Here is a 12,773-nt window from a genome sequence, read left to right as displayed (position 1 = left end):
TGAAGTAAAACCTGGCTCTGCTTTTTCCAATTTGACAATTTTTCCATCTGCAATTTTCTTCAACTTGCTGTAAACCAATAACACTCTTACGCATCTGTCAGTTATTATTATCGAACAAATGATCGTACCTTTTACATTTTCATCATAAATTCACATATTAAAATACATAATTTGATGCTAAATTTATAAACTCTTAATAATCCAGTTTCGGAGCTCTCTTGCCATGACCAATATGGCGGATGCGTCGGTCGTATCCCAGCAACGGGCTGAAACCAAAGAAGTCTGCGCCAAAGAAGACTTGTTTCCGCAGTCGAGGCTATATTATATTTTTCATAAATATCTATGATCGAGGCTACCAAACTTCCAGAATTGAATTAAGACATGGCGGAATTCTTGTCCGTCATGTTCCCTGCAGTTGAGTAGCTTAGAAACACGTGACTTCTGGCACGCTGAGGCAACTTCCGGTTCATGAGCTCGAGGCGGAGTTGAGCAGACGGACTCGAGCATAACATCCCTAGAATAAAGCGGAGGCAGAGACGGCAGATTTCTAGGATCCGCTTCACTTCGTTTGAAGGTATTTCTGCAACATTATTTAATGAAAAGTTTAAACTCCAGCTGGAGACTCCGACGTATCTGGATACTGACGATTGTTGGTTTCTGTCCTCTGCGGAGACCAGCTCGCTGGGGAGAAACGACAGGGCCGAAGAAGGATCAGACAAAGATCCTCGTCGGGAAGGGAGGTGAGAATTTACATATGTTGGTGTGATGTGTTTGCTTTAATCGGTAAGTGGTGATATTTCCGGGAACTTTGTGGTTGTGATGTTTGGTGCTTAGTGAGGTTCAGTTGCAGGTGCTGCGGTACTCTGTGGTGTTGATGTGGTTTTGAGTTGCGGTGGAAAATGTTTACTTTTCTTTAAGTCTTGCTTTCTCTGCAAGACTGAACTGAGAAAAATGAAACACAGAATAAATGAAAATACTGTAATGTCTGGCAGAACGTGTTTAAATAATGGAGGAAGAGTTATTCTGTAAAGAGCTACTTCCGTTCCCTCTCGCAGTCCTCCTCCTTAACTTTAGGCTCTTTCCGACTGTAGGAAACTTTTGCAGTTCCTATAACCTTTTCGGGAACCAGGCCGTTTTTTCGCGCATTCCGACATATAGGAACTGGGTACCAAAGCCCCCAGTTCCTATAACCATTTTAGCTCCTGCTCCGAGGCAGGGTCTGAACGGGGTTCTATAGGAACCCTCATGAGGTAGGTGTTTGGTGACTGGTAGCTACGCCCCTTGCCAGATTTCCGCATTTTGTGTCCCCGCCGCATTTAAAAAACACGGTTGCACATACGGACAAAAACAACAACAGAGCAAGCGATAAATGGACCGACGAGGAGGTCGAAGCTCTTCTGACCGTCTACGCCACAGAGGATTTTCAGAGAGGTTTTGAAGGTTCGCAGCGAAATATAAAAATATTCCTGACGATCAGCTCTCAGTCAGAGAACGCGGGATAACGCGAAGCAGCGCACGTAGAAAATTCACACAAGACTACAAATAAATTAAGGATCATGACAACCGGAGCAGGACGAACCGAAAAACCAGTAAATTCGACAGCTTGTACCACCGACATGTCTACTCGGACAACGCCGCAGCAAATGACTCCTGCGTGCGGCAGGAAAAGCCAGTGTGATACGCAGAGCATATACACACATGTAAATAGTTATTTTTGCTCTGCTGTATTCACTATAAAAAAATAAATGACTTTGTAAAGAGTCTGAAGTTTTCAGTTTGTGTCTGTTAGATGTGCTTTGGCCACATCTATAAAATATTAGCAAATAAAAATATTGAGTAGTTATTAACTTATCACAGCTATGAAATATTAAATAATCCATCTTTGGTCGCTACATTTTAAGTCTTATCCCTGGGTGTAAATTACATTAGTTTATCAACTTTATAATATGCTCCATGTCACAGAATGAAGTTTAAGATCTGGCATCAAATTACACACCTGTAAACATTTCACCACCCTTTTTATATTTTTACCTTCATCTACGCTAAATCTGTGTGACTATGTCATAATTCTAAACCATAACTCAGTCACAACCAACCCTTCAGTGACGGATTTCTCCTTCACCTTTCTACTGATGATTCCATAAAACACACAAAGCTTAATAGCAGATAATGAGATCTTTATTTTACACATACACAAAAAAAAATAAAAAAAAATGAAATGATTCATTTTCTATGGAACATTTTCTCTTTAAATGTGTACATCATGTATACATGTATGTTCTATCTGTCGACCTTCCAGAACATGATGCTTATTATGAAGAGGTGTGTAGTGATTAGCTGGAAGGCAGGAGGTAAAGCATCCAGGCTGTTCTCCATCTCCTTCAGTATCTGCAGCAGGTGGTTGTGTCCATCCTCTCCAGTGCAGCTTCAGGCGGCCACAGATGTATTGAAATGTCTCCCTGGACATACAGAAATTCTCTGTCCACTGCTCATCGGTAAAATTGAGAACAACCTTTTCCCACTAGTTATTAGCTTTGCTCCGGACCAGCCGGACGGTGAGGAGTTCAATGAGCTGCAGCAACGTCTGAAACAGAACACGAGTTACAATAAACCTGCCGTCTGAAATATTTACTTATTGTAATCTGCTCAACACAGACAGTAGAAAACTGTCTGAAATGTTTACTCATAAGACACGTATACAATCAGCGCATGTTTAATAAGTTAAACTTACACGTCGTCTCCTTTGTCTGCGGCGGATCTCCTGCCGCTGGATTCTTCATCTTCTGACTTTCAGGAGCCTTCCAGCCTCGACGTGAGACGCCTGATTTTATAGTCCATCAGTAACATCTCCATCAAGCAGAGCATGAACACTACGATCTCTTCGTTCTCCATATTAGCTTGCCGTGTTGTTTTGTTTTTAGTGGGTTTTGTTTTGTTGTTATGTGGCGCTAAAGTCACACGTCACTGTCGCAGACGTATGCGTCACATCGGTCCCTCTACCGCCCCCAACTCATGTGCGAATGCAACATGAAACAGTTCCCCTGGAGAAGAGCCGTTCTTAGAACTAGGACAGTTATTAGAACTGCGTTCTTAGAACTTCTCTGTCGGAATGCACCGATTCTCTCCCTCAGACCTCCCTTAACCCCACACACATTCAAAGCATCACCTTCAGTCTGTCCTCCCAGAACATTTTAACAGGCAGGGGCGCCGCCAGGAATTTGTGGCCCCATGAGAGGCAAGGACCCCCCATACATATTTTGATACAAGATTAAAAGCTGCCATAAAGATGCACTGGACACCATTATTTACAGTTTTAATGTCTTTTTTTTTTGGGGTAAAATTCCAATATTGTAAAATTTTCAACATGAAAGAAATTTAGATTTATATTATTTAGTCACTTGATTGCAAACATTACAGCAGATATGTTTTCTGCTGCAGCTGCTTCAAGCTGCTCAAATAAAATACCCTTCATGGGAATAATAAATATCTATATATGTGTTTTAATGGCTGTAATTCAGTCTCAGTGTAGACATCTAAATGGACTATTTAATACAGGCCAACAGGCCCGGACTGGCCGTTAGGAGCAGAGGGACTTTTCCCGGTGGCCTGGGCTCTTAAGTGGCCTAACTGGAGAAAGAGATAAAAGAATAAAAAGTAAAAAAGTATCACAGTGAACTACACTGGTGTAGCTGATTGGTCTGCAGAAACTGGCGCCCGCCTACCAATAAAATTATTTGCGTTCATCAGTTTATTGAGCTTTGGAAGCGGAGCAGCAGAGAGACAGAGGAACGTGGTGCTGGTAGCCTACTAATGGACTTGGGAAAAAGAGGAAAGGGGGAGCAGAAGGAGAACTTATTAAAAAAGAAGGAGCTTGAAGAGGAGGCGGGAAATGCCGGCAAAATTTCTAATATTTTTAAATCCTCCACCAGCAATGGTGTCCAGTCACCTGCAACATCAAGTGAGTTAACGTTTAATAAATGTCAGATGCGGGGGGGCACACTTTTATCTGAAGATAACATCATGACCACTGGTTGAGATTCTCCATGAGCCTTTTATGTAGCTGTAATAATGAGCTGGGAGGCTACTACCTCCTGTTTAAACTTAATTTATTGGAAATGTTGTACTGGTTTGTTTTATTATTAAACCACACCAGCCCAAACACACAACTACACATGGATAAGCTACCGTTTATATACACTAGCTCATATTTGGGGTTTCCTGGTATAACCTGGATAAAATAAAATAATTAGTTAATTATTTGTGTTGTATTTAACTGACAGGTGGATATTTTAATACTTTGGCTGCTTGGCTGTAACAGTCTGTCCACATCTGTCCCTGTCCACATCTGTCTCTGTCCAACACACAAGGAGTTGCACAACTGAGTGAAGAACATTTCATTAGTCCAGGTTAAATGCTGATGAGGGAACTTTTGATTTAATCATTGTCTCAGTGTGTTAATCTGGATGTAGCATTTTATGCTTGTTGGGTAAATGCTGATGTCTGAAGTTTTAGTTAAAACTCTATATGGGGTGTGTGGATGTGTTTCCGTTCCCATGGTAATGACATGGCTTATTTTCCTTCATGAAATATTTGGTGGGTCCTGCTGAGCCAAACATATCTCCACAGATGGGCTGCTGCATGATAACGTTTGGGAAACTCCCTAGATACCCTTGTAGATACCAAGACAACGTTGGAGGCCACTGCTCAGCCCATCAGACCTCTGACACACAGCTAAGCTTGAGCGTTAACCTGCCCCTGAGCAGGCTAGTTCTGGTGTATAAGTTACCATGGTTACTCAGCAGGCATTCAGATAAGCCACATTGATGAAAAAAAAATTCTCTCTTAAAAGAGCCACACCTATCAAGATAAGCCTCAATCCAGCTTCGTTGGACACCACTCCGGTGACCTCAAATTTAATTTTTTTTTGTTTCCATAATTTCTCCTCTGCTCTCTGGTTAGGGGGTGTTCCGCCCCAATACCCAGACACTGGCCACCAGCAGACAGAAAGCCTCAACCGCTGCTCCCTGCCTTTGTCAGATAGAAACAGTCTTCATTAAGTAAAGGTCTGTTTTTTTTTTTTTGTTTTTTTCTTCATTCAATTTTCTTTTTCAATAGAAGTTTTCCACTACTGCTTGAACGTTAGAGGACTGCACACGTCTTTACAGATTTTATTGACATAGTAAAGAAAATAGTATAATTCACCATGCATGGAAAAGCTACTGTAGGTATGGTGGATGGTCTGCTTAAAATTTTATTTTGATTTTTTCATTGGGTGTGGGAAAGGGATGCAAATTACTGTAGTGATGCTGTAATTGAAAACACACTAGAAGTTTTTTTTTCAAAGACCGTAAAGGTAGAGCACATTGAGCCCATCCAATTTTACTCATCCACATCTAGGTTAACTAGTGATTTCTAGTATTCAGGCCCCAGTTGCCAGATCAAGATGGGTAATTATGGGAAAGTGACTATCAGTAGTTGTATTAGTAAGATAAAAGTTAGGTAAAAGAAAATGGTTAAATGATAAAATATGGTCATTAATAAAACAAAGGGAGAAAGGCAATAAGATGGCTCTCAAGACAAAAATCCCAAAAGGATAGACATGTAGCCACTGCTTTAAGAAATATAATATAAAGGAACTCAGAAATGCAAAGAATGGCGTCTTCATTAATGCCTTCACAGAAGAAAGGAAGCGAATCTGGCAAAATCTTCAAAACCTAACAGGTCAATCTCTTAGAAATAAAATTCTTGAACTTGGATATCAGAAGTAGGGCTGGGCATCATCACTAATTTCCTGAATCAGTTTGATTTTAACAGCCTATTTTGATTCGATTTCCATTAAATCCGACTTTATTCGATATCGATTCATTTACAGCTAATTGTGTAACACCACCTATTTTCTTTGAATATTAAAGACATTCTTATATACCTTTTTAAAAAATAAAACACTGAGTGCATTTACTTAAATGTAAATCGGTTATCTTGGAGTATTCAGATTGCTCTAATAATGTGATCCGACACATCTACATGCATTTCTGAAGTACCATAACAGTACAGTGTTTCCCCAAATCGAGTCAGAAATGCTGTGATGGAGGAAAAAAAACCTTCAGGACAGAAAAAAAGTGAAACTTTTTAAATGTCCGGATGAAACTGTTTCATTCAGTGGAGTTGCTCTTCTTAGATCTCAGATAACGTGTTGATGTTAATAAAAACCTACAATGAATTTTGGCTCCCTTTAAACCTGTAATATGACTTAGAAATTCTTTCAGTGACATAGATTCGACTTGCTCAGATGTGTACGTTTCCATGACAACTGTGACGCTATTGGCATAACACCGGCGCAGGACAAATCCTCCATCTGCTCCTCACTGCAGCAAGATGCTTCCATCTTCACCTGCCTGAGAGAATCTAGAAAGCTCATATTTCTGTCTGATTTTCAACTGGTTGACGTGTTTTCCGACACGTGTTCTCTGACGGAAACCTGTGTGTGCGTGCGCACGTGTGTTTGTGTGAGTATGTGTGTGCGCTCACTGCCGTGGACACAGATAGCAGCTATGACATGTCGTCATATAAATCAGATAAATAGCATCAGACTGTTTACTGTTTGATAAAAGGACAAAGTGTAAACTAGTTCTAGAGGAAACTTTAAATGACCATGTGGGGTTTATTTCAAAGTACATACGTGCGTGTGACATCACTTCCTGTTGTGGAATGTGACATCATCCGTTAGCATTATCTGCTAATATAAGTGCCCACTGTCTTAGCGTTAGCTGCTAATATGAGTGCCTCCGGTCTTAGTAGCTGTGAATATGAGCGGTTTTTAAAGCTGGCAATCATTTAGATGTGTCTAACTACAGACCCATTAGCATTATCCCATCTGAATTTAAATATAAATACTTTGAATCCAATTCAGTTTTAGAGAGAAACACTCCACTGAGTCAGCAAACAGTCTTTTACTGGAAAACATTTAATCAAAACTAGATAAAGAGGATGAAGACGAAAGCAGGTTGACACTGAGCACATGTGACAGACGTGACAGAGTCTGGAGACGCGGTGGAGATTGTCTGCTGCCTGCAACATCCTCCAGCATGACCAGTTTGGCAGTGGGTCAGTAATGGTGTGGGGTGGCATTTCATTGGGGGGCCGCAAGCCCTCCATGTGCTCGCCAGAGGTAGCCTGACTACCATTAGGTACCGAGATGAGATCCTCTTGCCCCTTGTGAGACCATATGCTGGTGCAGTTGGTCTTGGGTTCCTCCTATTGCAAGACAATGCTAGACCTCATGTGGCTGGAGTGTGTCAGCAGTTCCTGCGTAACAAAGGCATTGATGCTTATGGACTGGCCCGTCCGTTCCCCAGACCTGAATCCAATTGAGCACATCTGGGACATCATGTCTCCCTCTATCCACCAACGCCATGTTGCACCACAGACTGTCCAGGAGCTGGCAGATGCTTTAGTCCAGGTCTGGGAGGAGAGCCCTCAGGAGACCATCCGCCACCTCATCAGGAGCATGCTCAGGTGTTGTAGGGCGGTCATACAGACCACACCACACTACTGAGCCTCATTTTGACTTGTTTTGTAGAGTCAGATGTATTCAGTTTTTGTCAGTTAGATGTGGTTTGGCCTGATAAAACTATTAAGTAGTTTAAAATGCATCATGTCACAGGATGAAGTTTATCATGTTTAACGAAGGTCCGGCATTCAAATACTTGTGGACACTTATAAAAGTACACACCTGTAAACATTTCACCACCCCTTTCTACATTTTAACCCTGACATACTGCTAATTTTGTGTGACTATCTCCTCATAATTCATCTAAACCATAAGTCAGTAACAAATAACCCCTCAGTGACAGATTACTCCTTAAACGTTGCCACTGATGTTTGCATCTAGGCCTGTCGCGATAACAAATATTGCTGTGCGATAAATCTTCTCAGAAATTATCGCGATAAGCGATAATATTGCGCAAAGTGATAATGTTACCATTTTGAGACCATTTTCAACTATTATAATGCCATAATAATGCAAATGCACCCTTTCAAAGATCAATAAACTTTCATTTCTACAGAACATTTTACACTGGAACTGGAAGAAATTTTAAATAAAACAAAACAATAAATAGAACGGACTGTCAGTCTCATTAACAATGAATGAAAACTAAACACAACCAAAAAACAATAAGTATGCTTTATAACAAAGTCTCTGTTCTGTAAACAAAACTATCCTTCAAGAAAATATAAAAAAAATAAATATTAAACATGGGGCCAGACAGGAAACCCGGTAAAACTGCCAGTTAGAACCATTTTATTAAAACTAGGAAAAAAATTTTACTTTGCATCATTGCTGTTTGTGAAGCTGAAAAATTCCCCATTCGAGATACTCCATAGTAAAACCTACTGTCATACACAGTCTATGGTAAAGTAAGAGGAAAAAAATGATTGCAGCAGGCAAACTTATGGTGCTCATTTTTTCTTAGCGTGTATTTTTCTTACTTATTGCTTATCGCGACAGGCCTAATTCCATAATGCACACAAAGCTTAAAAGCAGGTGTGAGAGTTTTTTTTGCACATAACAAAAAATGCACTCCAGACAAATGATTACATTTTTCAATGGAACATTTTTTCTCTTTAAATGTGTATGTTCATGTATGCATGTATGTTCTGTCTGTCGGACTTCCAAAACATGATCCTTATTATGAAAAGGTCTGTTGTAATTTGTTGCAAGACAGGAGGTAAAGCATCAAAGTTGCACTTCAGTATCTGCAGCAGGTGGTTGTTGTGGAGTATCTGGCTGTGGAGAAGGGTTGTCCTTTAGTGTTTCTGCATTTGGCATCCTAATGACTTCAGGCAACAAGATTTCTTCCACAGAGGAGCAGAACACATTTCAACAGTCACAGGCAGTTCAATTACCAACTCTGACTAGGTGTGCTATGCTCCTGTACTCTGAGTTAGTGGTGAGTTTCCATAGGGCAACAGCAACTTTTCAGGCTGTACAGCCAGACAACAAGTTGTGTCCATTCTGTCCAGCTCAGCTTCAGGCGGCAACAGATGTATTGAAATGTCTGTCTGGACCAAGGTTATTATAGTTAACGAAAGCTAACATAAAAACTAAAATTAAAAAACATTCTTGTTAACTGAAATAAAAATAAAAACGAGAGTTTTTAACTGTATTGTATTGTGTGTTTACAAAACAAACTAAAATGAAAGCTAAAATGTCCTTCGTTTTATACATAATGCCTCGGGGTCGATATGAAATCTATTTACTTCGCTCTGCCAGATTTACGCCAGGTGTCTACGTCGTGGAATGAAAAACCACGAATCTGAAAATCCATTTGAAAAGTTGCACGAGAAGGTTAACCTGGAGTACCTGGACCAGGTAGCCTCTCTGCCCCCTCCCCGGAAAGAGAAGCTTCAGCCTGGCCAAGCAGCATGGGGAGGGAACGTGAGTCACAGACACACTGTCAGTTACACACACACACACAGTCTCGCACACACACACACAACGCAAACAGACCTAGACACAGTCTCACACAAAATCTTAAAAAGCTGAATTTGAGAGGCTTAAATTCCTTTTTGTTTACAATGTTGGACAGCAGGTTATGTATGTTTAGCAGAGAAGGCTAGGCAGTTTATATATTTAGCACATTTTATGTACAGGCCAATTCAAAGTTCTATATATAAAACAAAAGCATTACAGATATTTAGAAATAGTAAAAGACAGCAGCACATAATCACAATAAAATTGTAAATTACATTAAAATGATTAAATGCAAGATGAGTTAAAAAGGATGCAGATTTCATGCATAGACATGAGAAAAGAAATGTTTTTTACCTGGATTTAAAAATGTCTACATTTGGTGAAAGTTTAATCTCCACTGGCAGTTTGTTCCACTTGTTTGCAGCATAACAGCTAAATGCTGCTTCTCCATGTTTAGTCTGGACTCTGGTCTGGACTCTGATCTGGACCCTGGTCTGGACCCTGGTCTGGACTCTGGTCTGGACTCTGGTCTGGACCCTGGTCTGGACTCTGGTCTGGACAAGTTGACCAGAGTCTTTGGATCTAAGAGCTCTGCTAGGTTTATATTCTCTGAACATATAACAGATGGATTCAGGGCCTAAACCATTCTGGGATGTAAACCATCAGAAGGGTTTTAAAATCTATTCTGTGACTGACTGGAAGCCAGTGTAAAGATTTCAAAACTGGTGTGATGTGTTCAAGGCAAGGCAAGGCAGTTTATTTGTATAGCACATTTCATGTACATTTTCATGTACATTCCACACATTCCAGATCTCTTAGTCCTGGTTAAAACTCTAGCAGCAGCGTTTGGATGAGCTGCAGATATTTAATGCTCTTTTTAGGAAGTCCTGTTAAAAGAACATTACAGTAATCCAGCCTACTGGAGATGGATTCACGGATGAGTTTCTCTTGGTCTTACTGGGAGGCCAAACTGGGAGACCAAAACTTTTAATTCTGAAAAGAAAAGCACATCAGCATCCAGCTGAGATACATCAGTATCTTAACCAGCTGCTGGCTCTGTGTTCTACCAGACACTTTCACTTTCAGTGTCTACAATATTCACTTCTTTATCATGTCCAGTATAAGATGTGAGGTTCTGTTCTGTTAATCAGGTGCAGTGATTTGTACTAAAGCTGCTGCACCTTTAATGCAATTCTTTATGTAGTTAATTATTAATTGTTTCATCTGAATGAATTAAACCTCTGGTCTAGAGTTTGTTGGGTTGTTGAGGTTGTTCGTGATTAGTCAGATTGAGCTCCTTCAGACTCCTGGCTGCCAAGGCCTGAATTGTTTCTTGAATTCATGTTATGTTGATGTGTGTCTTTAGTATGTTGGTTATGTTGATTTTTACCTAGCACACTATCTCAGAAGCAGCATTGCACACATTTTTTTTTAACTTAAGGCTGCTGTCTTATGGGCTGTTGTGTTTGATTTGTTGATGGTTGTTCATGTCTCCTCCTGATAAAGTTTTTAAAAATTGTATCTTAAGTTTTTATTATACAGTGCTTATTCTGATTATTTTGAATTTGGCACCTGACAAAGGAGCCATTATTTCTGTTTATTGTTTGCTTCAGGTAGGACTGGGCGATATGAACCAAAATTCATATCTCGATATTTTTTGCCTAAATCACAATATACGGTATATGTCGATATAGTTTTGTTTTCGGAGTAACCAAAGAGACAGTCCCAATTTACAGCCTTAAGTGCTAGATGCACTTTTATTACAGATCAACAGCACATGTCCATTAAAACAGTCAACTGTAATTAAAGTAGCTGTATAATAAATTAAATGCTCCTAAAACAAAATGAATGAAAAATGCTTTTCAATAACTATAACAAAAACACAGTTGTGCAAAAACATATTGCAATACATACATATATAACTGGTCAGCTTGCTCTTGTAGGCTTGTAGTGTTCCAACATTTTTTGGAAAATGAGCGAACATGTAAACAGATTGTGAAATACCTCAATTACTGAATCAGTGTACCTTTTTATCTTAGTGCATCTTTAAACTTGGTGCAAATATCAAATAACAAAATAACGAGATACCAGGCAAACAACTGTTTGCTTTTACAGATTTTGGGCAAGAAATACAAGTCTGTCAACGGTGTCTGGTTTCAGGGAAGCCCTGTGACAGGTTACAATGTTCCCACTGCAACTGAAGACCCTCTCGGAAGGGGAGCTGGTAGCAGGTACACAAAGGTACTTCTTTGCCAGGCAGCTCAGAGTTGGAAAAGCAACTTTATGTTCCTTCCACCATTTGAGTGGGTTTACATCACTTTCTACACGTACTGACTGCAGGTAGCTAGACAGTTCATTCTCTATTGCCTCCCTCAGTGTGAATGTGGTTCTGGTAACTGTGCTCTGCTTAAAGAAGCTTGCCAGGGATTTTCTCTTTTTAGCTTTGGGTGGCACTGCTACTGATGTTTCTCCTTGGTCTGCAGGCTTAGGAACAGTGGGGTCAGGCAGCTCCCTCAAACATCTGTCTTGATCACCCATCAGAGACTCTGCCTCCAGGATAACTTCATGTTTAAGTGCATCCATTTTTTTCACTTGGGATATATGTGGACCTAAATCATGGATCCACAAAAGATGCTATGTCCAAGAGATGACTGGTGGTTGGGTCAGCATATTTGTCATTGAGGTAATCCACAATTTTGGTCTTGATGGACTTACATAGCTCACTTTAACAGGTGTAGCACAGGCCTGACATATGAGAGGGTCACGTAGTCCTCACCTGAGAGTGCATCAGTGAAATCCCGAAGTGGTTTCAGAGCTTTCTGAACTGCCTCCAGAACCTCTATGTCCTGCCAGGACATAGAGGTTAAATTTTATTTAATAAGTTTCAAATTTATAAGCTTTAGTTATAAAAGCCTATGCATTATAGATTACATTGTGGTTGGTAGGAGACTATGAGCCTTGCGAATTTTTCTTGTTGTAAACAGGGTGATGTACGTTACAAATATTTTTTTATTTTTTGTATTTCAAAATAATTCAGTGCTGTATATTACTCACCGATGGCTAGATGAAGTCTGTGACCAAAACACTGTATCCTCCGCCATGTATTCAGCTGCACAGCTTTGGCAATGTTGGCCCCGTTGTCGGTTGTTATGGCGACCAGTCCAGTTGGGTCGAGCTTCCAGCTTGAAAGGACATCCAGGGTGTAAATATTCCCTCCAGGCTCTCAGAACTAACTAAACTTAATCACACTCACCTTCTTAAGACTATAGAAGATGATCTTGCTCGCTGGAAATCTTTA

At 40.2% G+C, this 12,773-nt stretch overlaps 1 protein-coding gene across 3 annotated transcripts in view; it reads left to right on the top strand.

Moving 5' to 3' along the window:
• Positions 1 to 409: 409 nt before the first annotated feature.
• The window catches only part of LOC121639862 (zinc finger protein 260-like), a 45,154-nt gene continuing 32,790 nt past the window's right edge, over positions 410 to 12,773 (top strand). The window contains exon 1 of one of the 3 annotated variants that reach the window (XM_041985430.1): positions 410 to 740. In XM_041985430.1, the coding sequence (XP_041841364.1) occupies positions 596 to 740 (145 nt within the window). In that variant the 5' untranslated portion in view covers positions 410 to 595. The remainder of the gene's footprint in view (positions 741 to 12,773) is intronic. The other 2 variants (XM_041985429.1, XM_041985428.1) reach the window with 2 other exon arrangements.

Source organism: Melanotaenia boesemani, chromosome 5 (genome assembly GCF_017639745.1).
Source record: "Melanotaenia boesemani isolate fMelBoe1 chromosome 5, fMelBoe1.pri, whole genome shotgun sequence".
Taxonomy (NCBI): domain Eukaryota; kingdom Metazoa; phylum Chordata; class Actinopteri; order Atheriniformes; family Melanotaeniidae; genus Melanotaenia; species Melanotaenia boesemani.
Note: the sequence above shows the minus strand (reverse complement) of the source record. Positions and strands in the feature narration are given on the sequence as shown.